General features: G+C 40.7%; 1 protein-coding gene and 2 long non-coding RNA genes across 3 annotated transcripts; 2 read left to right on the top strand and 1 right to left on the bottom strand.

The window, feature by feature from the left end:
* tnfrsf11b (tumor necrosis factor receptor superfamily, member 11b) lies at positions 1 to 3,285 on the top strand. Its single transcript, XM_071500492.1, has 4 exons — positions 1 to 177; positions 490 to 892; positions 1,617 to 1,799; positions 2,177 to 3,285. The coding sequence occupies exons 1-4, from the start codon at positions 169 to 171 to the stop codon at positions 2,503 to 2,505; spliced, it is 924 nt and encodes a 307-aa protein (XP_071356593.1). The 5' UTR covers positions 1 to 168; the 3' UTR covers positions 2,506 to 3,285.
* On the bottom strand, positions 3,276 to 25,032 carry LOC139634178 (uncharacterized). The gene is made up of 3 exons (XR_011693915.1): positions 24,895 to 25,032; positions 23,438 to 23,486; positions 3,276 to 3,508 (listed from the first exon to the last, which is right to left on the bottom strand). It is a non-coding gene; the product is annotated as an uncharacterized lncRNA (long non-coding RNA).
* On the top strand, positions 24,130 to 24,971 carry LOC139634179 (uncharacterized). Its single transcript, XR_011693916.1, has 3 exons — positions 24,130 to 24,206; positions 24,731 to 24,746; positions 24,832 to 24,971. It is a non-coding gene; the product is annotated as an uncharacterized lncRNA (long non-coding RNA).
* Positions 25,033 to 27,973: the final 2,941 nt, after the last annotated feature.

Raw genomic sequence — 27,973 nt, 5'->3', positions numbered from 1 at the left:
GAATGCCAATGCCATGATGAAGCCACGGTATTCCTCAGAAATCTACAACGGTTTTTTCCAAATCTCTGCATAGCCTATACTGTAGGGGCGTCAGTAATAAATAGAGATGGGAGGCTGAGAGAGCTCCATCCTGACAGACGGCTGCAGCCGCGACAGCAGACAGGACAGATGATGATGGTAGGTGGAGGGAGAGAGGCTCCTCACTGCAAACATCTGGCAACATCTGAGGCACACCGGCTTATATTTACATGGCACGACCTGACTGCACCTGCTTGTGTGTTTCAGTCCTTTTTTTAAGATCCGGGGGGACTTCTTTGATGAAATCTTTACTGCTATGTGATATTCCACTGGAAACCTGTCCGTGTTTTGATTGTATTTCTCCAGGTTTCATCGCGGTGCCGCGCTTCCTTGTGCTTCGTTATATTTCAGGGTTTCTCTTCGTGTAAGCTTGTTTTCTCCCTCCCTCCCTCCCTCCGTCCTTCCCTCCAGACGCGCCTGCCTCTCCTCTCGGTGGTGCTGCTGACGGTGCGCGCCGCTCTTGCTGGCGGCGTCGCCGCGCCGGTCCTGACCTTCCAGCAGACGGACCCGGACACCGGGGCGCAGCTGCAGTGCGACCGCTGCCCCCCGGGCACCTACCTGCGGGCGCGCTGCACGTCCACGCACAAGAGCGTGTGCGCGCCGTGTCCGTCGGGGTCGTTCACGGGGCTGTGGAACCACATCAGCAAGTGCCTGCGCTGCGGCGTGTGCAGCCACAACCAGGTGGTGAAGACGGCGTGCACGGCGAGCAGCGACTGCCAGTGCGAATGTAAGCAGGGACATTACTACAAGGCCGAGTACGAGCTGTGCGTCCGCCACAAGGAGTGCGCGTCCGGACACGGAGTGCTCAGCAGAGGTAAGCTGCTGGTCCGGGGGGGGGTGGGGGGGCAGGTTCAGAACCTTTAGACCTTTTCATGTCAGGGGTCCTGTCGTGGTTGAAGGTCAGCCGTCATTATTTAAAGAAAAGATGAGTGAAGTAAATATTCCTGAAACAGAAGTCACGATTCTGCTGAGTCACCAGTGATGTGACATTCAGACCTGTCACAACAAGAACTTCCCCAAAGCATCTGAGATCAGATGAGATCAGATGAGATCATCTGAGATCATCTGAGATCAGATGAGATCAGATGCACCTTTATTGATCCAGTCAGCGCAGGGGGATAAAATATCACTGAAACTGATTCTGAGATAAATAAGCTAAAATAGAAATACTGTGTACAAAACCAACATACAGTGCAGTGCAGGCTGTTCTGTACATGTGCAATATAACAATAAATTGTCCCAATTCTACTGTAATATGATAACTGATAAACCACAGAGATGAGCTGAAGTGGATGGTACCACACTCCACTGTATCAGGTTGTCATGGATATTAAAAGACTGAATTGGGGGGGGGGGTGTTAGACTGTAGTCTACTGCCCCACAGAGGAAAACAGTGTTAACTACATTTACATTTACAGTATTTTATTAGTTTAGCAACAAAAATCTGTGGAATGATCCTTAACAAGCCCACAGAGGAAACACCATTTCACAGTGTTTGTGTGACAGATGAAGTGGCTCATGTTACACGTCTCCTCCAGGTACAGCTGATGAGGACACAGTTTGCCACGTTTGCCCCAATGGCACCTTCTCCGACACCGTCTCCGCTCAGCACAACTGCACTCAGCACAAGAGCTGCGAGGCGCCAGGCCAGCAGCTGGTGCTGAGGGGCTCCACCTGGCACGACAGTGTGTGCATGAACTGCAGAGACCTCAGATCCAAAGGTAAGATCTCATTTTTGTCTACATCACCGTTGGTAACCATTAGAGACCGTTTCCAAAACTGTGTTCAAAGACCCTCTGAAGTCCACCCACCTGTGGTGATCCTGCATTACACCTGTCCAAATATGGTCATTAAAATGATGCTTTGAAGAGTTACACTTTAATTTCTCAAGCAAGGTCATCTGACTGGAAACCACCCAAAGCCTTAACCTGGTGTGGATTCTTCAGTGTTAGATTAGATGTTTTACTTTCAGTTTTCCATTTAGTCAAAACAGGAATGGTTCTGCTCCCTGCAGAGCTGAAGCACTGGTTTCTGTCTGAGCATCAGGCCAGTGCCTCTTCATTAGCTGCTGATTGATTATCTTCTTTATTTCTTGCAGACGGAGCCATCTACCTCAAAGAAATCCTCCCGGCTTTCTTCCTCCACCAAAAAATTCACATCAAGCGGCTGCGTCGGATCACGCACAACCTCCCCTCTGAGGACGGCAAAAAACAGAGAGGAACTTCAACACTCTGCCTCTCAGAGCTGAATGAGCTGATCAACACTTGGGTCACTTCTGCCACGCCGGGGCAGGTTCGGCAGCTTCCAGAAATACTGACAAAAGTAGGAGCGAACGGCGCTGGGGAGAAACTGCAGAGCAAGCTGCACAGAATCGACTCTAATTTGAGCGAGCTGTGCGCCTTGAGGAATGAGGTGGATGTAGTTTGAATGTCAAAGTAGGATAAGGTAGAAGTCTTGCTATAGCAACCAAGAGTTTGACTGCTCCAGTGTTCATTCAAAAAAAAAACCCCAAAAAACGTCTTTTTTTGTGTAGTTCAAAAATTGCTGTTTGAGATACACTGTCGATACAGGCTTTATACTTTTTGCAGAACTTAAAGGAGAATACCAGTTAATGAGATGAAATGCTGATTTACTTCTATCTGTTGATTTACCACTCCTGCTGTTTCAGAGAAATCCAGTTTTTGTCTTTTTTGAGATAAAGAGGACCAAACAACCCAAACTTCACGGTCTCGCCTAGCTTGAAATGACCTGCTGTCCTGTGTAAAAAAAAAAAAATTAAAATAATAATAATTCATTTCAGGCCAAAGCAGAAAGCAGCATTTTAATTATGAGTGAGAGCAGAGAGAGAAGCTGCATAATTGACACTTCAAACAAAATTCAGTTTCACACCGGTATTACCCTTTAAAAAATAAAAGTGTTGGCCTACATCTACCTCTTTCTATGTCCACAGTTACATGCACACGTAGCACCGGTCATGCTAATTCTAAAGATTTCATTTTGTGTAATGACATAACGTGAACTGAGATAATTAATTTATTTTGCTATTTATATCAACGAGGTAAGTTGTATCTTGAGGGGGCATGGTAGTGGAGCTTTTCTTAGCTATTCATTATTTTTATAAATATAATTGTTTGCAAGTGAAGTTGGGGCATGTGTAGCTGCTTTGAATGACGCTCAAATAAAAATGAACACAAATATAGCCAATGACAGCTGTTTTTTTTTATTTATTCATGAATTCTAAGAAACAACCAGGACATAACAAAACATGACAAAAATACAGACACAAAGGGTTTTGGTGGACATTTTGCTCCAAAGTTAACAAAAAGAAGATGTTCATTTTTGAAAAGGCATCATTGTTTCTAAATCCAGAATCTGGAGAGGATTCTGTTTGAATGGTGGTGATGGCGGTGAAGCATGGGGCAAATCCTGTCTGGAACATAACAAGTGGCAGACAGTTCATGGAATAATTACAACACATGAATACACTCTTTGCAGACTTCCACTGATCTTCCATCAATCCCACAGACTCCACATTTAGTTTGGAAATAAGAAGGAAGAGATAGTAATAGATGGAATATAATAGAGCCCACAACAGCACATTTTCATGAACAAATGCAATATTACCCTTTTTATTATAAATTCAAGGTATTGACCATTAAGTTTAGCGTCCCCCATAAAAGCACATTTCCTTTCCACAATCACACAGAGGGAATTCGGTCTGGTGACACATTAGCTCAGATAGGTCAATATGTCTTTGGCATCAGGTAGTTAGGGTTAGGGTTAACCATCAAACTCTTCCTAAAATGATCAGCCTTGTTATACAAGCGATTCGTATAAGACGTACCCTTTGTACGCAAAAAAAACTGAAAAACTTAACAGTAGCTAAATAGGTTTTGAAACTCAGTTTGAGCCTCTATCAGGGAACCTTTTAATTGTAGCCTATCAAATCTTAATCCTTGACCATATATTAAAACAAACTGGGATAAACTGTCAGACACAGTCCTGAAGTTATGAAATCCTATCTGAGTGAACAAACATCACGTGGAGTTCCCCAGGGCTCAGTGCTTGGGCCTCTTTATTTAAGACTGACATGCTTCCAGTATTAAAAACATTCAAATTCCCCATGATAATATGCAGACAACAAGTCTTCCCACAAGTGCAATGAACAAGTCAAGAACGAGTTTCCTCCAGTGAAAAACAGAACAAACAGACCCTCCTGTCAGTAACGTCACAGATGTTTGACCCCCACCACTCTGACGTCAGACTGGCTTTACAGTTTGGTTGGAAATGAACATCTGGTCTACATCAAAACCCAACATTTACTAAATGACACTGTGATGTTTAGCTGATGTTTAGTAGAGGTTCGGTTTTGCTTACGGCCAAAATGTCGATATTTTTGTGTCACAATGACCTTGACATGAGACATTTGGAAGACGCTGGATTTTATTTACTTGACAACACAACTTTTAAAACTAACAAACTATCAACTTCAGCTGTCGTCAGTATTTTATGTCAAATTAACATTAACATTAGATGTTGTCCTGACATTGAATTTTGGTCACCCGACGTCACAACCTACATTCAACCAAACACCAACATCTAATGACGTCGGTGGCCATCTTCCTGCCTGCTGGGGAAACATTTGTCCTGAGACTCAGTGTAACTTCAGCTCATCCAGGATGATCTCAGGTCTCTGCACTGGCTTCCAGTGAATCACTGTGTGGAGTTGAAATTGTTTGTCTATAAATTTCAAAGTCACCCAGGACCAAGATAAATCACCATCTGTCTTTTACCACTTTTACCAGGTCATTTGTCAACAGCCTTGAAACTGTCTCCAAAGTCCAGACTAAACAGCAACACACTACAGTGCACCACAGAACTGAGAAGACCCACCTTAAAACCGGGATACACATCTGTCATGTTCTCCACTCTGAAACTCTCACCATTATCCTCGTTGCATTTATATTTATATCACTGGTTTCAATTTCTCATTTCTTTCATAATGTTTTTTTCATGTTAAAATTCAGACAGCAGTAAAACAGCTCAGTAACAAAATCAAAAACAGCAAAATGATTGTAAGGGAATACCCCTGAGTCACTGACATGACACGGTAATGAGGTGTCATGAGATACTTGCTCTTAGTGTGTCATTATACTGTAGTTAACCAATGGGTGGAAAAGCCCTTCACAACACTGACACCACAACAGCACTATGAGGCTTGTGTGTCTGAGTGTGTCTGTCTGTGGTCAGACACCCGTTTATCACTGAACTCAAAACAATCTTTCCAAGACTGAGACGGACAAATGAACTGAAAATTGGGAAGTTCGATTCTGAATGACTAGTGAATAAACTCAACAGGCACTTATCAGGAACACCTGTGCACCTGCATGTCTGTCCATGCAATTTTTCCAACAATGTGACATCAGGCAATCACAAGGCGGCAGTGGAATGCAAAAAATCCTACAAGTCAGGAACTTCAGGTCGGGCTACAAGTGAGTTCCCCAGTCATCACATCTAAGTCCAGCAGAGCAGGTTTGGGACGTTGTAGAACAGAAGGTAACGTGCAGCTGACAAATCTGCAGGTATGATGTGATCAATCAGAAAGGATGTTTCCAACATCATAGGGAATCCGTGACGCACACCCCGGGCACGCCAAGTTGTGAGACAATGATTGTTTGAATGTAGGTTGTGACATCAGTGACCAAAATTCAATGTCAGGACAACAAGTGCTGGCGTCAGTTTGTAGAATAACTGAAAACAACTGACACTGGTGTTTTGTTGGTTTTAAGATGTGTCCTCCTCCAAATGTCTCATGCCAACGTCATCATCACCTCGATTTTTAGAGACATAATGTTAGAGGCATTAGAGTCCAACAAGAGGCCCTTCCCAGCATGAGTGTGGTGTTCCTCATAAAGTGCTCAGTGAGTGCATCACACTAATATACAATAATAATGGTCAGTCTCATGTTGTTGTCTCTGATGTAGATTACCTGAGGTTCCTCCTTCAAAGCCTAAAAGCAATCTGGTGACTCTGCAGTGACATTTAGCTTTAATGTTACTTCTTGTTTTCCCAAGTATTTCAACAGCTAACTTCCCTAAAGAGCTACTATAAAGTGGTCACGTGGTGCAGACAACAATAACAACTGCAAGCAAGAGACCAGAAAAGGTGCACTGTAAAACAAAAGGGAAAGAGGTGTCCATTGTCCATTGTAACAAGTCATTTGGACTTTTTTTGTGTTCATTATGTCAATTTCTTTTCCGAAAAGAGGTGGAAATTTCTGTCAATACTGAGAACTACTGATATATAATAATATTTTCGTTTATATTTTAAGTTTATTTCGAGCTAAACAAGCGTGAAAAGTGAATTGCACGAGGTGACACTCTTATATCTCAGGGGACAGTTCAGGGGCTGCATCCTGTGGAGCCTTCATTTGAGGACTGATTGCGTCACAACTATAGTGGTGCAGCGAGGCTGTCCCACTTCAAAGGCTCCTTCCATTGCAGCTGAGAACTGCGCCCTTCTCTTTCTGGGCAACGAAGACTCCAGCGGGTGGATCCTTTGTGCCCCATCCTGTCCCAACATTTATTGCACACTCGTAATGAAAATAATATGTTAGCAAACAAGACCCCAAGGATTAAACTTTTAAATGCAAGTGCAAGTGGGTTTCAACTCAGTTCAACAGCTAATGGAACAACTGATAAGAAAAAACAAAAAAAACAAGGTCCTTAAAACCTGAACTTTTTCAGGTGATGCAAAAATCCTCCAGAGGATAGACCGTCTCATTTCAGGTCGCCTGTTACAGCCCGCATCCTCGAAGAAGGACCTGAACTGGGACATAGCTTGTGACTTAATCTTGCATCATCTTAAAACAACAAGAGGAAGCTTTTATTTCTAAAGGGTGGAGTTTGTATGTAATGGAACGATTTCAGATATAATCATACATCATACGTTGGGTGTTGGATTTCCTTTATTGATGTTATCATTGTATCACGAGATGGATGTGTCATACTCAAACCTGAGTCTGAGAAAAGGACCCCACTGTATATTGATCATATCATATACACTACTTTTTTTTAAAAGTATTACTACCTGTTAGTGTTTCATAGATGCATTTGATCTAGTTTCAGCAAATCAATTTTGCTCTTGCCCCTGTGGCAGATTATTTACATGATACTGCAGAATTTATCTAGAGGTTAAAATAAGTAGCTTAAAGGGGATTTGTTACAGTATCTTACTCAGCTTCTGACCAAATCATGTGTTGCAGTACGGCACAGAGACAGTAAGAGGCAATGTTCCCTCTAAGCTGTGCGCACACATTCTCAGCGCACAAGAAAATCTATACAGCGCATAAAATAAAATTCAACATAAACTGTAAATTAATTAGAGCAATAACATTTTTTTCTGTAACTTTTTGCAGTGTAACACAGTGAGTGACAGATGTCCAGCCAATGATACGATACGGTTCACTTACGCTACGCAGCCAATCACAGCATTGACATTGCTTGCGTAGGTGCCCTTCCCATACGCGCCGCGGCGCCGTGCAAGTTAGCTAGCTAACAACAGTGCACTTCATTTTCAGTGGGCCAAATCACTTATATTAAAAGTAAACGAATGGAAATTGCTGCTGTAATTTGATTCTTTTAATAAGCCATGTAACTTGCTATGATCCCAGGTGTTGATCAGGTGTGACACTGGTGTGTGGCCACAGCGTGCACATCTGATGTTGCTCACAATGGCCCTCAGTGAGCTCAGGGAGCTTGTGTGTTTGCCCAGACACATGGAAAATTAGAGGGAACATTGGTAAGGGGCTTATTATTCACTCAGTGATAAACACTCATCATTGTCCTGAAGGCAAAAACATGTCCAGGCTCACATAGCACTGAGAAACTAAACACTGGGTTATACAGGCTATAAATATCTTAGCCTCCATAAATGTGAAACTGGAGAGGACAGATTGTAATTACTGTGAACTCTGCTATTTCTTTAAATGTTTTTAAATGAAAGATTAAAAGTCAAGGGTAACGCCTTACTGGAGACCTTTAGAGTCCGAAGATGCTTTAAATGTAATGTTAGAGTACATTTCCCAGAATTTGAACTGTCCAGGTCAAAAAGCCTTGTGTCGGTGAAACATGGGTGTGTTTGAACTGTGTGCTACAGAGGTGATGGGACCTTGTGATAAATCAGTCACTAACTTCCTCAAAATGTTGTCGGCCCATGAGCTGAAGGTTATTTATTAGTTCCATGCATACAGCTCACTTTAAACAGGTTTTCTCTATTCATTTGTCATAAAATGTGATATGAGAGCAGTTCCTGTGGAACCAGCTCCCACTGTGGGTTTGGGAGGCAGACCCCCTCTCTACCTTTAAGATCAGGCTTCAAACTGTCCTCTTTGATAAAGCTTATAGTTACGGCTGGCTCTGTTGGAGGTTTCTTCCTGTCACCATTTGCTGCTCTTTGTGGGAACTGTTGGATTTTTCTCTGTAACAAAGTCAGGTCCTGACCTGACCCTGTAATGAGCCTTGAGATAATGCATATTCTGATTTGGTGCAATACAAATAAAATTGAATTGAATATGATATTCATCTAAGTCATAAGTGCAGACAAACAATGTGCTTAAGCTAAAAACACACAAATAAATGTAATTACTTGTGTTTTTATGATACATTCTTTAAACATCCACAGTCCTGGTGGGGAGACTACATGGACCCTACAGGATTAAGGTTTGGGCTCTGACTCCAGAAGGTGGATTTTCTTTGTCTGTAGATTTGCTCTGATGTTTAGGGTCATCGTCTCCGCTGCATCACTCAGATTCTCCTGAGCTTCATCAGCAGGAAAGCCACCCTGATTTAATCCTGGAAGACACCTTAATAACCTGCATTGCGCGCCCATGCTGAGCTGTCCAGGCCCAGAGGCAGCAACGGTAAATGTCAGGGGCTTAGTTAGAAATGAAGTAACTGCTAAATAAACTCTATGATCAATGTGAGGCTCTAACGTCATCACATTTAACGTCACCAGACGTGTTCACAGCACTCCTGTGAGGGGTTATCAAGAGGCATTCTTTGAATCAGGAACCTGAGGATCAGCTCAAGGGACTTTGGTTTGACCAAGAAAATAACTAACAGCTCTTCACCACAGAATACCTCCTGGAATTCAAGCTTTTACAGCACAGACTTATGATTTTGTGAGACGTGGTTTTACAGAAATGCTTCGCCAGTCATTCCAAGATTTTTCAAGTGCAGAAACTCCTGAGAGAAGCAAAAAAACAAAACATTTGTGACACAGCAGCTCAGATAAAGGATTAAAACAACATTAAAACTATGAGCAACTTGTGGGAAAGAAACCAGGTGTGGACAAACTCCCCTGATGGAGGAGTTTGATGAGTCATGTTTGAGATACTGGGAAAGCTGGTGGTTCACTCTGGGACTGAACACGAGCTTTGTGAAAACTAACCCTATCTTCCTGTATTTCTCCAATGAGCTGGGAGAAGGGGTCTGCTTGTTTTGTACCAGGAACTGCCACTGGCTGAGAAGGGAATCCACCTGCCACTTCACAGACCTGTTTTTGTACAGTAGCCTTATACAAGCAGCTGCGCATGGTAAATCGTTCATTATTATATCATCCACTTCCTGCTGAAACTTTGTCAGTCATGATAAATGTTGTACTCAGCAATGAAAACACATTACAAACAGCAGCTCGTTTCACAGTGACAGGTTTGTGCTGCTCAGGTGAGTCATGCACATCTGATCCTCTCAGATAATCCTCATCAAGGAAGCTCGACTTTAGGAACTGCCAAGCAACCTCCAGGTCAGTTACATGACTGGAAAAGGGCCTGCCTCACCTGAATCATAAGCCTTTCTTTGACAAAAGATGTGGTGTTAACAAAGTGTAATATTCATTCAATATATATTTATCATAAAATGTGTACCTATACACAAATGTAATATATGTAAATCTTTTGAATTTACATATATGAAATATATGTACATATAGAATAAAATTTAAATATCATACATGAAACCTATAATCAGGACAATTTTCATATGTTGTCATAAATCTAGCTCATATAAATATGTGTGTTTATGTATGTATGCTTATATTGTTGACATATGTTACATAATTATATATCGATCCCAAAGCCTGTCAGTACATGTTGATATTACTTACAAAAGTCTGAGACCACTTTCCCAGATTGGGAAAATTGATATGCTTAAAATGAATAAGAAATTAATGAGAAAAACATACATAAGCATATGGAATTTTATATGTATGTTGTTTAAATAAACTTGCAAATATTAATAAAATATAAAAAATCATCACAGATGTTTTTGTGATAGATATGTTATCAACTTCCATCCAGAAGATGTATATATGTGGTAATACTGTTTCCCCTTATAGGCGACACATATGGCAACATCACTCTCTATATAGGGACATATATTATATTTCTCCATGGGTAATTACGGTGGCAGTGTTCCAAAGCTGAGGTAAGACAGTCAGTAAAAATAAGAATTTTATTAACTAAATAGCTTGAAGATGAGTGATTAAATCATGGTGGTTGTGCCTGCTCTTTTCAGAATGTTTGACTGTTGACCTTGGAAATGTTATTGGACTGAATTGGGACAATTCTGATAATAAAAAGAGGCATTTTGAGGCAGTTTGTGATGGTCCGAAATATGTAATCCGTGCGCTCTTTTTCCAGTGATTGTGTATGAGGCAAATGCTTTTCGGTGGGCGTCACACGATTAACATTAAAGTTACAGTTACCCAGTGTGGCCACTATGCAAAGCTCTGTTCCTGGTGTGGGTTTAAGGAAGTACTTTCACTTTCTCTGCATGTTTGTCAAATCAAACAATATTCATGTAATCTGTATTTTTATTTCAAATAAATAAAATACAATAAGGCAGTAATAGTTTCTTCTAAAGGTTCAAATACAGCATCATCTATAATATCTATCAAGGGAACTACATTTGATTTTAACTATAGTTACTGCATTAACAATACAGCCAAGGTAAATTATTACTTCTTAATGTCTAAACTGATGTTTCTGTGACAAAAACTACAGGTTAAATACATAGATCTACCTGTAAAGCCAGATACTGAAGCTCATAGGGCCGATGCTGAAATTCTGAGAACGCAGGTACTTGTTGTTCCACAACACCAGAAGATATTATAATTTATGCGGCTCAACAGGGACAAGTTACAGACAACAAGAATGCAGACTGTGCCACAGGTTGCTGTGAACACAGTTCAGTCTGTTAAAATATAACACTGGCTTTTTAAATGAATATCTTCAAGCCCTGACACCTTGTTAGTCGGATTAAACTACTGCTTGCACACTGACTGTACAGGGGCATGCGTGTGCGTTAACCTGGTTCCAAACGTTCTTATTTTATAACAACCCATCTAGCTGCCTCTGTTTGTGTTAATAAAATCTGAGTTACTTCTTATGTATGACAAATGGCTTCAATAGATCAGATATGGATGTAAAATTAATAAAGATAATATGGTTAAAATTATCTAGAAAGCTCCAAACCTTTCAGAACCACTTTTCAAACACGCAGGACTGTGTGATTCTCAAAAGAGGCTTTAGTGGGGAATGTCTGGATCTTTTCCAGTGTAAGGAAGTGGGTTAATACCCAGGTTTGGTGAGTTTGGGAAACCACACACAGCAGTGGTGAGGTTTCATTTCAGGGAGACTTTCCTCTGGATCATTTAAATGGTTTCCGTTTCACCTTCATGAATGCTGTTTCCTGTTACTTCTACAGTTTGAAACCATCTCCTAAGAAGGGTTTACACAAAAAAAGACATGTAGACAGATTTTAAAAAATAGAGCCTACTTAAAACCCAGTAATAAACACTGTCTAAGCTGTACATGACAACTAGTTCAGCTGTACACAGGATCATCAGTGACAGTGATCATCTCCACCCTGAGTCTTCAGACTTGGGCCTCCTGCTTAGAGGACATGTTGGACGGGTTCAGGAGTTCCTCAAAGTGTTCTTCCCAGCACCCAACGATATGCCCAGTCAGAGTCAATAGTTTTGGGTGGGTAAAGGTATTGGTTGGTTTAGCACAGTGGTGCTCAGTCAGGGGCTCGTTAATATTCCCACACTTGCCTGGCGCATCATGCACCTGGAAACTCAGGAAAATAAGGCAGTCCAGCTCTTCTCCAGGAATTTGGTTTGCTGTGCATGGAGGAGAGTTCAATAATATCTGATTGGTGCCGCTCAACGGCTCACATCAACTCCAGGATGACATGCTACTATCAGTCTACCAGTCTACAATGCCAGGGATTGGCCCTCTCAGGTCCCACACTTGCCTGCCACCCATTTTCCATTGCACCTAACCCCGATTCCTATCCCTCCTGGTCCCATGTTATTTTCTTAGCTGGGCTACAAGGGTCAGGACCCAGCCACCAGACTCTTACCAGTGAACTCCCCTCCCGGGTCTGGTTCCTGGAGGGGGCCCCGCTTTCCCTGGTATGGGCAAGGCAACACATTTCCAAAAAAGCTGTCCATTAGGGCTGTAGGATCTTCAATACCAAATGAAGAATAGAGGTACTGCCCATGATTCATAAACCAGGTGGTGGCTCCCATATTTAAAAGGGGGGTTGGAGGGTGTGGTCTAGTTATTGTGGTATCACACTGGTCAGCCTCCCTAGGAAAGGTTATGATTGTTCAACCTCAGATCCAGGAGGAGCAACAGGAGGATTCCGACCTGGATGTGGAACAGCAGACCAACTCTTTACCCTTCCAAGTTTACTGAAGGAGTCATGAGGGTTTGCTCATTCAGTCTACATGTATTTTGTAGTCTTGGACTTGGCTTATGATCAGGTCCCTCATAGGGTCTTGTGGGAGGTGCTGTGGGAGTATGAGAGTCAGCACCTCCAAGTCAGAGACCATGGTTCACTGCTGGAAAATGGGGGATTTCACCCTTCAAGTTTGGTGCCAGTTTCTGCCTCAAGTGCAGGAGTTTAAGTATCTCAGGGTTCTCATGAGTGAGGGTAAAATGTGGCAGGAGATTAACAGGTGGAATGGTGTGGCATCAGCAGCAATGCAAGCATTGTTCCAGACCATTGTGCTGAAGAGAGGACTGAGCTGGAAGTCAAAGATTTAAATTTAACAGTCAGCCTTCATTCCAACCCTCACCTCTGTGGGTAGTGACTGAAAGAATGCGACTGAAGTTAGTAGGTAATATTACTGCCAAATTCTGTCTTAGATTTTAAAGACTTTAACTTTGTGTAAGCACTCCTGCTGAACAGTGGATAGCCTGTTCCTTGTTTTGACCTTGATTCATGTTGAGGACATTTTTTAACTTTTGAATGCCCAATTAGCATCTCTACTATTTAAGGTTCTTGTTCACAAAATGCCTGGGTGTTTTTGGTCTTGAAGGGTGTTCTTGTAAACCCAGCAGACACTTACAGGAACAGGGTCTTTTTAATGGAGAGGAAGTATGACTCTTTGAGATTTCACTACAGGGCACTGGCAGTTACTGGAACTACTTGACTTTCAGTCCAGCAAGCTGCTCTACTTGCTGTACCTGCAGAGACCAGTTACCACCCATGTTAAAAATGTAAGCACTCATAATGTGTGTGGTGCTCAGCCAAATTAAAATAGCCTCCATTAACTCAGTTTCATTGGTTTTCATTCTGTACAATACTGACAAAAAAGACCTGCTTGGAAATTTTATGGAAGTGAAAGTGTATAAGTAGTTGCATTAAAATGGTGAGTATTAAAAGAAAATGTACTATGTGCCAACCACAGTGGCTTTTATTACAGTAGGAGAAAACAATTTCCTGTGTTATCGTGGCTTTGACCTGTGAGATGTTTTTTGTTACAGCACATGCATAACTTTTCTGCTGTGTCATTATCAGCAATGGTTGTGCTCATGGCCTGTTAACTCCTTGTTTCTTGCCCCCACTAGTTTTGGCATTTTCATCACATTCAAACATTTCAGAAATGACTATGGAAAGAACAGTGTTATCAGTACTAAGGGCAACATTTTCACTGGGCATACAGGGACCCCCTTAAACAGTTTTTAAATTGATTCAGCTTCCATAATTCAGATGTGAGAAAAGACGAGTTGAGAAATACAGATATGCTCCAGTTATTCCTTTGCATTCAGAGCACCAAGTTTAAAGAGCAGAAGCAAATGCTTTTTATATTTAGTATTTGTACAGAGGTTGTTGGGGCTCGAAGGAGCCTAAAGGACCTAAAAGTGCTTTTCAGGGCTGAAAAATGTTCTTCACCTCCTGTGCATATTTTTTGGTTGTAAAAAGAAAATCTGTCTTTAATTAACATGCCAGTGTATTGTTGCCACCAAAACAGGATATCTTTCTTGTAATTATGAAATTATTAATTTTATTACTAGACATCACATTAATTATTTTTTTATGAAAGCATGTCCATTTATCTGAAATAATTTAAATAATAAACTGAAGTTATCACTTGACCCTTGTTTATTCAATCATGTGTTTATAGTGATGAGACATACTGTACACACATGCACATCAGATAAAAAAAAACAAACACAACATTTGAATCTTTTTCCCACCGCCTCAAAGAGAAATAATTATTATGCTGTTATCTGCTGACCCTGCTGTTTGTAGTCTGCGCACCGGCATCAGCATACAGGAAAAGAACTTATCATGCTGAAATGCTTAGACAATACAGTCTTAGATTTCCTTCTGACTAAATGTGCATGTACATCTTAAGAGGAAACGCGATTAAACACACTGAGGTGGGGGGTCACGCCAGCTATGGCTGTAACAATGACTGTAGAAAAGGTGGGTGATCGCAGAGAACAAAATATGCAGTTGAATTTTGGCTTTTGTTTTTGTATTTGTACCATGTGCCCTCAGTGGACTGTTCATCAGGCAGGAAGTGCACGTCTGTCTGTGACTGTACTGGAATGATGAATGAAAACAAGAGGTCAGTGAATAACTAAATATACAGTTTCTCAGTGCTCAGACTGGGAGGCAGGGTATGCCCTGGCCATGTCGCCAGGCTTTCACAAAAGCTTACAGTTATATCTAATTCCCATAACAGTCTGTCTCTTTATATATATGTATTGTTTTTGTTATTATCACAGACATTACATTTTTTTATTTCTTAATTTTGACAACTTTCATTTAAAGCTTTCATTTTGCAAGTATTTTGCTAAAGCAGACATGAAAGGCATCAGGCTTACCTCAGCATCTCTGCTGATGAATAACATTTCATCTCATTCATTTCCAAGCCCAGCAGGAAGCAACAGATATAGTCATGGAAATAAAGTTAAATATAGGAATACCATATGCAGAAAAATTTGCTTTGCAAAAACATCACATCAGGGATACAATAATAACCTAAACCTTAATCACACAGCCCAGGAAGCTGAGTAGAGCCCACTGTGTTGTATCAAACTAATTTAGATTCAGATGAAGATTAAGGTTCATTAGCAGCATGAACTAAAGTGGAAAATGTAAAGTGCTTTTAAACCCAGATTAAAATACTGATGGATTTTCTGGATTTTCACAGCAGCTCTTTTCTCCTTCTTAGTTGTAAATATGATCAGATGTCAAGTTTTCTTAATCTAACCCAACAAACAAGTGGATTCACAGTAACAGATCCACAATACCAACAAAAATATGATCAAAACAGGCAAGAGCTTTTTTATCATACCAACACCAACGTGCTCATATTTTGCTGTGCCACTATTTTAACAAGTCATGATGAATTACAGTGTGGATGTGGTCTAAGTTTTTTAAGTTGGCTTTTCTAGCTAAGGTGCAGTTATGTTTACACAAGTCAAAGGAGAAAGAGTGTCAGTTTGGAAAAGGATCACATTATGGTTAAAAGAAACTTTCAAAAAACAGAGCCTCATAGACGGATTACTGAGGTGTCCTTCCGGGCACAGGTCAGAGGGGGGGCCGGAGGGCCTCGACTGCAGAATGAGTAAAACAAAAACAAACCCTACAAAGAGTCCCAAACCAACCACACACACACACACACACACACAAATACAATACAGCAACAAAAAATGACTGTGAGGAGATGAAAAATTACCACGAAGAACCACAAAATTACTACAATCTGCTTTTGATCATGTTGCAATCGTTCCACTCAGTCATCGTCAACATGGCTTCTTTATGACAGATACTGTCCAGTTCTGCGAACACTGCCCTTGATTGAAGCTCAATAAGAAAGTATCTAGGTTAGCTAGTTAGCATCTCCAAAATCATACAAGTCACTCTAGCTTGTACAGTTTTTGATTAAAAAAAACAAACCGAGATTCCTTCCCTATACCTCACAACTCTGCACACCTGAAGTCACATAACGTAAGTATGAGCTGAATGTGCAGCAGATGCCTGGGACTCCCCATCAGCCAGTTGCAGCCTGCTGATGAAGCTTTTTGCAGGAGTTGCACAATATGTAGCAACGTTGGAACTAACACAGCAACTAACAGCTGCCTCTGACTGGGTTCATCTGAATAATCTGGTCCAGACCAAAGGAAGAAATGATCCATCTTTAGTTCTAGTGTGTTAGATGCTCACTTTGTCTTATTGCATTTAAAACAAGAGGTACAAATATAAAGTAACTCGTTCATTGAACAGGTTATTGACGAACTTCATTCTGCATCATTAGCACTACACACATGTACACCCACGGAGGGATTGGAGAAGAAAAGTTTAACAATACACATCATGAAACACAAAGATAGCGCCATGCCGTGCACGCGCTGTGCTCTGCCAGGTGGAGTGTGGCAAGTGCTGGATTGGATCGATCGGAGGGGGCGCTCCATGATTGGTGGTTGCAGTAAGGAGCAGGGGCCTGGCAGTGAAACAACCACAGGAGCGTAGTATCTACAGCTGATCCAACCAACAGCACCAACCTGGAGTTTGTTGTCAAATCAATGTAAGTTTGGCCCTGACTGCATGCTCCCACACGTGGATGCCCGGGCCCGGAAACAACCACAGTTTCACCACCTATGCCCAGGGGGGTAACCGCTCTGTCTGTAAGTCATGGAGCACCATATTACTCTGCTCCCCTGATGTGTCAGGACTTCAGTTCTCTAGTCAGATTACTCAGGATGTGTACTATAGATGTAAAGAGATGCAAATATTATTGTTTTTTAGCTCTTCAATCCATGGTAAACGGACTGCACTTAAATGGGGCTTTTTTTCAAGTCATACCGAATGCTTCACAAAGCGCTTCACATTGTCACAGTCACCCATTCATTCACACATTCATACAGCACATTTTCTATACATTCACCACTTTTCTGTTACACATTGGAGTTATTCAGAGTTCAGTATCTTGACATGCGGACTGGAGGAGCTGATTACTGCAACTTGATAGAAGCTTACAGCATAGTCATGACCTTTGCAGTCTATGATGATGTCATCTTGTGAGCCAGCATCTCATGATATTAGATAAGTGTTTTTCTTTGGTTTTCATTGGAACCATAATTACCTGCAATCATAAGCTGAAAGCAAATTTCCCATCTTTGGGACTTGCTCGTGCTGGCTCTTTGAAGAAAGCCACTCTGCTTTTACCTCTGTTATTTAGATCCTCTCTGCATGACGCAAGTTCTGTTGAGGCCTGATTTTTCAGTGTTCCCTTGGTAATGTTGGTCAAATACTAACACCACCGTCGTGCTCTCAGAACTGCGTGACAACATGAAACAAATGAAGGAAGCTAAATTTGCCTTATCTCAATCAATAGAAACACTAACACTCCTGTAGTGTAGTCAAATGCAAAGTGGGCTTTCCACTGAAACTAAGCAGCCAGTTCCCTTAAACAGAAAGACACAGTGAGACTGGTGTAAATGTTTTTATTACACTATAAAATATGAGGAGGAGCAAAACAAATGCTGAAAATAAAGATTAGATACAAAATAATCAGCTTAAAATTGCAATGCTTCCTTTATCAAATGATTTCCAAAAGCTGCTTCAACTTTTTCAAAATTTTAGAAATAAAATGTACTTTGGAAATCAGCCTGTGGGGCCGAGGTGGAGCAGGATCCGGGGCACTGGTGTCTATTTCCATGTCAAAATGTTGAGGAGCTGAATGGTGCGACAGAGTCTACACCTGAATTTTACAGCGCTGTTGGTTTGTATTAAGTGCCAGTATAAAAACAGTATTACATGCTAAATATAGATGCTAACTTTGCATGTTAAGCAATAAATCATGGAAATGTTGACTGTGCCGGGTAATAGTGGATATAAGCAAATTAGTTTCTCTGTCACCCTGTGTTCTGTATGAAGAAATATTGTATTGAGACACGTTTTGAATAAACACACTCACACCACTGTCACGCTACAGACATGTAATAAAACACAGTTGTGGGACAGGAAGCACGTAAACATGCAGTCAGGACGGTTACACCAGCAAGGAAATGAATTCATGACGTACTTCAGCTACTTCTGGTACAAAACCTGTGACTAACAGACACAGAGCGGATGAAAACATGTTTCTGTGTGTTTGTCACAGCTGGAGCAGGTGACTGAATACAAAACTCAGAGGACAAACTGGTTTCATTTTGTCATATCTGCATAAAGGTTTCAATTAGAAAAGTTTGCACATTGACAAACAGCAAGAAGAGAGCAAAATCTATTCACCACACTTGGGACATAATCTTATTTTAAGCTGTTGAAAATGGTAAATAGTCCCTTTTAACAGGAATTACACCCACGCACTGGAGTTATATGTTGATTTATGAGGCCTAGCAGCAAAAGGATGAAACTTAAATGTCTGATTAAATGTTTGACTTGCTGATGAAGCTTTGCCAGTCAAAAGGTCGCCCAGACAGAGAGAGAGGGAAAAAGTTAATACTACATGCCAATGACAAATGGTCACTCAAGTGAAATGTGGCGATTGTTCTGTTGCTTTACAAATGTGGTATCTTCAGGCTCTGTGCTTCAACTGTGTTGGGGGATGAAGCCCTTTAAACATTCTTTAAACATTTTAGCATTCTTGGTGCCTTCTGGAAAAGTCCACAATGATGACAGTTACTGAAAGTGTTGCCTGATGCTATTTTACCAGGGTGGGGCTACAGGCTATGAGGGTTTCTGTCTAGCTTGCATCACTAAGCTTTGACTCCAGCTGTAGAACGATATAATAATCACTTTACGACTGAAGAAGAAACTCAAACACACTCTACCCTCCAGCTCTGCTGGACTGGAAACTGAAGAAGTCTCTTCTCACCAGGCAGAAAGATCCTCCCGAAAACAAATCAAGCCAATGATTTGCAATGACCTTTCAGTAAATGCGTCCTGGACACACTGAAGGACCGCCTCCTCTACTGACGTCCACTGCCACTGTCTAATTAGTTCATAATGAACCAAAAATATTCTACTATTTCTAATGGATAAATCCTTATTTCACTGTAGAGCTGTGCGCAACCCATTGATTAGCTCAAACAATCAGTTCTCTCTCTCTCTCTCTCTCTCTCTCTCTCTCTCTCTTTCTCTCTCTCTCTCTCTCTCTCTCTCTGTCTCTCTCTCTCACACACACACACACACACATACACAGAGGCGCATTGACAACGGACCCGTCTGTCTGATTGGCTAAAAACAACACCGCATACCTGTTTTTTGCACATGAAGCAGGGTAGTGAGGTTCGATCACGAGTGGTCACTGGAGACGCATTTTAAAGCCGGTTCTGTCACTTTCCACCTGTCCTGCAGACGGAGAGTATTTCAAAACCTACACGTCTAATTCACACGAGCACATTTACTCTGAAACTCTGTCACTGGTATTTTGCAGGGCGATGACTCAGGGGTGCAGATCACAACAATGAGCCACATTAGGAGGGGTTATTGCGCATAAAGGATATTTAGGATCATGATGGATATTAAGGATCATTGCAGGTTTTGGTGCCAGTTGCAGTTTTCCACTGATGTCTCCACACGACAGTTGCTCATTCTGAAAGCTGTAGAGTGTAAATCTAATCTAAAGTGGTGCAGCCAAGTGAGAATAAAAGGTCTGAAATGACATAAAAATGCTTTAGCCAATTAATAACACAATTTCTCTGTCTGCAAACTGCTGGCGGTGATCCCATGTACTTTGCAGTTTAGTGCCGCAGGATCGGAGAGAACCTGCGACCACTTCTGCGCCTCATGTTCAGCTGGGTGCCTGTAGCCCTGTGCATCATTAGGTTGCCTATCATATTTACAATCTTGTGGCTAGTCAATTTTCCACATAGTTGACTCTATATTGACGCAGTGTCAAAGGGAGAGTGTTGCACCAATTAATTATTTCACAAGGCAGGTTTTACCCACGTTGAACCTGTGTGAACAGCTTCATGAACAGGGACCCAGTTTAATCGGATTGTGCACAGCTGCACATTTTCCCAGCTTCTGTGTCCAGCTCTACAGCACCTGATAAATATCTGTGTCTTTCCCACTGGCTGCTGGCCTTGTGTCTAGACCATGATTATTTTATCTGTTTTACATTATTATTGCAATATGTACATGGCTCTGTTGGTCTGGTTTTTGTATTGTTTCAGTACTGCACTCTTACTACACTCTGTAAGAGACAAAGCTTGATTGTAGACACAAGTATTGTCGGCCAGCAGAACTTTATCAGGGTTCAATGTTTTTCAAGCCATTTAGCGTCAGTTCTGTGTATTTCCACATTAGGTATTCCACATATTCTAGTCACTGATGATAAGCCAGGCTTGCTCAAAATGAATGAATGATATGTGAGGTCACCACATTGGCACAGCAGTGGCTGCTTGCTGTGGCGTCTCTTTGAGGATGGCAATGAAACTCTTGAGATGATCAGAATTTACACTCAGTTTTCAGTTTGTGTAGATTTTCAATCATTTCTGTTTTTCACTCTGCTTAATTTAACAACACAATTCAAGTCAAATGTTCCAGACAATTGTGTTAAGAACGTCATTTGTGTTAAGAACCATCCCCCCCCCACACACACACACACACAATTCTAATACGGCCCATTTATCAAACCATAATCATACAAATGTGTCTCATTCATGACAGCCATGACCATCTCTAGGTCTGAAATATCTTATGACTTCCTGCGTCATGCTGGGAAAGTTGGATGACAGCAGATTGTTGTCACTACCCTCAATGTTTTAATTTCCCTTGGTGCCTTCTGGAAAAGTCCACAATGATGACAGTTACTGAAAGTGTTGCCTGATGCTATTTTACCAGGGTGGGGCTACAGGCTATGAGGGTTTCTGTCTAGCTTGGATCACTAAGCTTTGACTCCAGCTGTAGAACGATATAATAATCACTTTACGACTGAAGAAGAAACTCAAACACACTCTACCCTCCAGCTCTGCTGGACTGGAAACTGAAGAAGTCTCTTCTCACCAGGCAGAAAGATCCTCCCGAAAACAAATCAAACCAATGGCTGATTTGCAATGACCTGTCAGTAGGAAACCTCCCTAAAGGAACCCCATTTAGAATAAACACAATGGGGATTGGTAACTGGTCATTATCAGCTCTCCATCTGGCTGGTGATTGGTTGACTGAACGTGCTGCTGCTCTATCCCGCCTTACTGAGCACCTTCAGTCCAGAGCCACATCAGAGCCTTTTCCCCAAGAAGGAGAGGAGTTAACCCTAACCCTGTCCAAAAAGTCGCTAGATATGTCACCATCTGCTTTTATGAAAAAAGTAGCTAAAGGGTTTTATAAGTCACCAAATCCTGCAGGAAAATCACTAAGTTGCCAACACCACTGAGGAGAAAAGCTCCTTCAGTAAAGGGACTTTATGTGTTGATGAACTCTGGCCTAATAATATGGGTTATTCACAATGTGTCAGAGAATTTAGTTATTTATTGTTCTTATATATATATATATATATATATATATATATATATATATATATATATATATATATATATATATATATATATTATTTATTTATTTATTTATTTATTTTATTTATTTATTTATTTATTTATTTATTTTTTTTAATTACAAGGTTCATGTTGTTATTTATATTTTGAAAATCTTACTAACATGAACATTTAGAATAAAAAAAAGAGTTTATTACAGGACTGAATACTTGAGCCCTTCACTGAGGAGATCTGTTGGCTCTGTGGGTGCACCTGTCCCTTTAGAGGGAGGGGTCACTGAGGGATCACCTTCACCCTATGAAGAAACATCTCTATGCTGAGGGGAGCGGTCTCTTCCAGGATGACAGTGACCCCTGCCCACGAGGGGTCACTGAATGTTTTGATGTCAGTCATATGGTGAGGCCCTCAAAGTCACCAGTTCAACCCAGTTCACCACCTATGGCAGATTTTGGACTGACGCATTAGACAGCGCTCTCCACCACCATCATTACATCAAACGGAGGATTATCTTTTGGAAGACATAAATGAATTCTACTCTTTACCTTGTGATCATTCAGATGGAAGATAAAATGATTTGATTTGCACAATTTCTATTAACCCCTATATCGCCATCTTTTGGACAAGGCACACACTGCAGCATGTGAGGATGATGAAGAGAGTGAAGACAGTTTGTACTGGTTTTGATGCCATATTTGAACAAGTGGACTGAATATTAACAAAGAAAAAAGGACAGAGGTGGGTGGTAAAGCAAAACAAAACCACTCAAATAAAATTTGCCTCATTTGGATTTTTTAACAAAAGAATCTGTCATCTTCAGACAGTGGGTCCAATAGTTGTCTAGCACTGGTTTATTTATTTTAAAAAGATGTATAATTTAAATTTCAGCATGTATTTCCATTTCCAGAAAGAATCTTGGTCTTTGCCTTTCAATTTGAACTGAAAAGAATATATCAACTTCAAATAACTAAAGGATTATCCAATGTCAGATCTGTTTTCTAGTAAGTTTTGCCTGTGATGACTTCACATCAGATTTCTTAACTCTGAAAGAATAAACATGCTCTGCTCCAGTGCAAAAATCCAGTTTGAAATTTTAGTCTTTGAGTCACACATAAGTATAGGAGAATCTACTGCTGTTAGATTTCACATATAGATTTACATGCAAGCCTCTGTCCTCCTGTGAAAGAGATGTACTTAGGTTCTTCTGGAGTTTGGAATATGCTTTAAATAAGAGATGTCTGAGGGTCATCTCGGCTCTAAATTATTCATACATTAAATATCACAATTTTTCGAACTAACAGCACAAAGCCTGATATGAAGCTTGAGCCACACTTTTATCAACCATCTGGGGATTTTATTTAAAACCATCAGCAACAATCTGAACTTAAGCACATAGATCTGATTTGAAGCAGCTGTAAGCACAATCATTAAAGCAGCTTTTTACACAAAATATTATGATCAACAGTAACAAAAGCCTTGGACAGATCTACAAAGAGTGCAGCAAAATGTTGCTTTTTTTATCAGGAGAATTAACAACACACATCAGTCAAATACCTGAGTGCTGTGGCTGCAGGATGACATTATCCTCCAGAAGGACACTGATCTATAATATGCATAAACAGAGAAATCAAAACTGTGAACTTTTTCAAATATAGGCTCAAAGTGTGCACAAGACCCCGTTTTGATTCAGGACTAAATCCAGAGCCATTAAACCAGCTGCTGGTCTTCTAACTGAGTAGTGTTCACTGCAACACTGACAGTTATTTGTCTCCATCTAGTGACTGAATTACATCCACACAGCCATCCTGTTTCAACCTCAACAAACCTTCTCATGTTTACTGATTGATTTTCAAATGGTGCTTGTCACCGAGTCAGTGGGGAGGGCTTTGCTGATTTGAAATATTTTGTGCAGTTTATCTCAAAGATTCAAAGTCACTGACAGCGTAGTTTGTCTTTTACCCCCTAAGCTAAGCAACCACCATCGTCATCATTACGATGCAGCAAGTGATGCTATCATCATCCATAATTTCTTTGCTCAGTGCTGCTTCTGTCTTCTGTTGTGATATGTGACTGAGAAATTAAGGAAAGCTCAACACCAGATATTGCTTTTGTGTCATAAACTGTGCAAGTCACAAAAGTAATGCATGGGACGGTGGTTTGTAGGTTTGCACACAGACCAATAAACCTGCCAGTTTATTGTGTTCACCTGTGTCTTGTTGGCCAATCAGTCCTCTATACTAAATCTTCTAGTCTCTCCGCCTTCAGTTGCTGGTTTGTCTTTGTTCTATCTGTTAGTCAAGCTGTCCAGCTGTTCCTGTTACTGGTTTGTATTCCTCACATATGACCTTTTTCCTGCTCCTCACCTGCATTGTTTGCTGCACTGTCTGACAATCAGTCAGTAAGTTTTCTATGAGCCTGCTGCATGTGGATCCTTGGCTGCTGGTAAACTGTAAACTAAGCTGACAATGTTACTCACAGTCACCAGTGACAATTTTTCAACGTCTTCAGCTGTTTAAGTTTTGAATCTGAGAAGATTTTATTCTGTATTATTATTTTGCATGTTATAATATTTTTTCTATAATATTTTTTCGATAATATTAAACTAATATCTGTTAAATTTAAATTGTTGTACAAAAATAAATAAATACGTTGGCTTGGGCTTTTGGAAAAAAATGGATGGGTATTATTGACTAATTTCTAACATTTAATAGACCAAATAATTACTTGATTAATTGATATTGACAATGACAATGAGGGTCGTGGCAGCCCTTAGTGTACTCTTTTTCAAGTTGTATAAGTGTTTTTATGATCCTAAGATCCAAAAAACTTTTTTTTTTTTTTTTGCAGAAAAACAGAAATCACGGTAAGGGTTAATAGTTGCTGCTGGAGGACAATTTAAGTTCCACTTTCCCATCCAGTTCTATTGTTTTCTACTTCTGAACTTGTAGTATTGGAGACTTCCAGAACCTCACACCGCATCTGGACTCATCATCCCGGCAGCAGCAGCCTACCTTTGCTCCGGGCTCCTTCTCATGTCGCGGCTGCTCCTCTCACGGCGTCCCTGCGCGGTGCAGGCCGTCTGGCGGCTTCACAGCTCCGGACTCGCTCTTTTGTGTGGACGCGCAAGTACGATGTCTGGAATTTCAAATGGGTCAAAATCAAAATTCGCCCGGTTTTATAGGCCATGTCCCTGGGACTCATAAACAAAGCAGGTTTGACAAAACCTGTCTCATTGCCACGCCCACTTCCTTATGACGAAAGCCTCGACAGAGCATGTCTGGGCATGTTTTCATTCAGAAAAACAAAACACGTTTTAATGTGAACTACATTGGGGAAACATCACATGCGTCAGGTTCACTCAAAAAACTGCAGGTTAAAAAATAACCCAACCTTGATCCACCGCTGGGTTCGGAGAGAACAGGCACTGGCCTGTTTGGACGGGGGGGGGGGGGGGTTTAACCATGTAGCCCAGAATACTGGGTTTGGGACAATCTGGTGAATGAAATTAACTTTATAGCTGGATTAAATGTCACCAATTCACTGGATTATTTCCTTATTGACTCGCTACTTTTATATTCATAATAACAGCAATAATAATAAGAAGAAAGGTATACTACATAAAAAAATTATGTTGTGTATTTTATCATTTCCCACAATCATACAAACATACTATACAAAAAGAGGCCACTGTAAGTAGGTTTTTAAGTTTTTGCCAAAATAAGTTATTCGTGCATGCAAATGTACCTAGTTCCACCTACCTGGCTGAAGTGTGGGACTCCAACCTCCCCCTGAATGACAGGGAGCCATTGCTGTGCAGCAACTGAGTGGTGAAAGTGAGCAGCTGTTCTTTTTAGTTTGGCCACCATATCCACAACCAGCCTGTGGGAGCCGAGGTTATCATCAAACATCAGTTCTAGAGGATAAGCACTGCAGCTCAGGTCAGGCATCTCCACAAGCCCCATGTCTTTTACAATGCTGGCGCCATTGTCCGGTAGCACCAGGAGGACCCACTGTGTGCCACCAGATGGGTCCATGGTGAAGAAATCCCACTCCTTACATCTTCCACTCTCAGCCATCTGTGATTAAAAAAAAAATATATGTATAAATAAAAAAGTGCCATGAACTGAACTAACTATTTATTTGAGCTGGAACCAAACTACTTTGCATTGCATACTCTATTCTATATTCTATTCTAAGCTTTGGTCTGAAGCATTATGTCAGTGGATTGAACTCACATCAGAACCCCCTTTTTTTTGCTCATCAAAACATGTCCTCTTTAGCAATATTTCACTGTTGATGTGTAATGTAAATTTTTACTTTAGTAAATGTAATGTTGCAATTAGTTTAATGCTTTTAATGCTAACATACTGTAAGTGTTCCGCCCTCTACCTCCTCGACTGGAGTTCCTCCCTCTCTCTCACTGTTTGTCTGTGTGCTATGAGGCCAAAATTAGCAGCTAAGGATAATGAAAAGCTTTGTTTTCAACAGGGAACTTGTTCAATAGCTACATTTACTGACAAAGTTTTGTTTTCTCTTGACAGCAAATTGTTGCGGGCCACCTATATCAGCTAAAGTCAATGAAATGTTTTCATTTTAACAGGAATTTTGGTGTTGAATCGCTCCACTTAGCAGCTAAGGTTACTGACCTTTACACATTGCCTTCACTTTAGAATCAAAATGTTATAATTTAACCTAACTACATTTTTCAACAGGCAAACCTGAGAGGTTCTGTAACTGTCGCTGTTTCACTTCATAACACTACTAAATTTATGATGGCCAAATGTAGCAGCTACGGTTACTGTCACAGTTTTGTATTGACATCAGATTTTTGGAGGCCAAATTTAGCAGCTAAATATACCGAAAAGCTTTGTTTTCAACAGGTAAATTGATGTTCAATGGCTACACTTAGCAGCTAAGTTCATGTTGAAATTTCAACTGATGTTAAATGTCCCAACTTAGTACGTAAGTTTATGGACATTTTTGTATTCACTTTCAAGTATTGTCATTTTTTATTTTAACCTTTCAACTTCTTCATTAACAGGCAACACTACCACACTGCCACTGTTTCATTTCATGTGACTACTAAATTTGTGATGGCCAAACTTAGCAGCTATGCTAACGTCAAACTGTTATATACTAACAGTTTGACATAGCTTAAGGGCAACTGCATGTTGTTTGGATTCTATCTCAGCTTTATGAAAATTACCTCTGTTAACTGAACAATTTTGTGAGAAAGCCGGAATTTCCCCCTAGATAGTTCAGAAGTTCATCACTAGGTGAAATAACGGCACCATTTAGTTGCCCAGAATGCAACATTACATTGGACCTGTTCTTGACAGCCTTCAAGCAACAGCACACTCCAGAGAGCACCACACAAAGCTTTCTGGATACTTGTGGTTTAAACCTTGTATTGTCCACAATAAATAATAAAACTGATGTTGAAACTAGTTGTTACAGCCCATTTGGGAGCTCTGAAAATTAATAAATGTAGTTTTTAACTAGCATGTAAGAATATAAGGTGTGCTATTGTTCAGGCCTGCATGATGATGACAGAAGACAATATGTAGTTGTTGGCTCTTGGCTTACTCTGTATGCTACTTACCCGAAGGCCAGCATTAATTTATGGTTCACTTAGCTGCAATTTACAGTTTCAGCACTTATTATGATGCACCGTTGTTGTATGTTACACAATATAATCTGTATTTTGCTCAGCAGCTCTGTGGCTGATGTGACGTCACATTAAGGCTGGAAAATATCACACAAAATATCAATAACAATATCTTCATTCCTGTTAGAGCCCTCTATATGAGAGAGCATTAATGCTGTTTGTTTGCCAATTTGCTGTTGCTTTTGCTTTACCTTAGCACTTTCATGGCTGTGAAACAGCAGTTAGTAAACAGGCGGATTTCTAACCATTAAATTATCAACAGTATCACTGGGTTATGTGTAGTTTCCACAGGAAAAGGCTGACTCTGCAACAGAAATCATCTCAGAATGTAAATATGTTAAATGACTGAGGTCAAAAATGTAAGAAGGGGGTCTAATAAACATGGATCTTTGAAAACACAACACTTTCTTTTTCAAATGTTT

The sequence above is a fragment of the Trachinotus anak genome, unplaced genomic scaffold, assembly GCF_046630095.1.
Source record: "Trachinotus anak isolate AG129_WGS33_773 ecotype Australia unplaced genomic scaffold, CSIRO_AGI_Tana_v1 ptg000016l, whole genome shotgun sequence".
Classification (NCBI taxonomy): Eukaryota; Metazoa; Chordata; class Actinopteri; order Carangiformes; family Carangidae; genus Trachinotus; species Trachinotus anak.
Note: the sequence above shows the minus strand (reverse complement) of the source record. Positions and strands in the feature narration are given on the sequence as shown.

What these genes read in the sequence shown, in the direction of transcription:
- tnfrsf11b (XM_071500492.1), top strand. An exon ending in ACACGGAGTGCTCAGCAGAG is followed by an intron (nt 893 to 1,616) that starts GTAAGCTGCTGG and finishes CGTCTCCTCCAG; the next exon opens with GTACAGCTGATGAGGACACA. An exon ending in CAGAGACCTCAGATCCAAAG is followed by an intron (nt 1,800 to 2,176) that starts GTAAGATCTCAT and finishes TATTTCTTGCAG; the next exon opens with ACGGAGCCATCTACCTCAAA.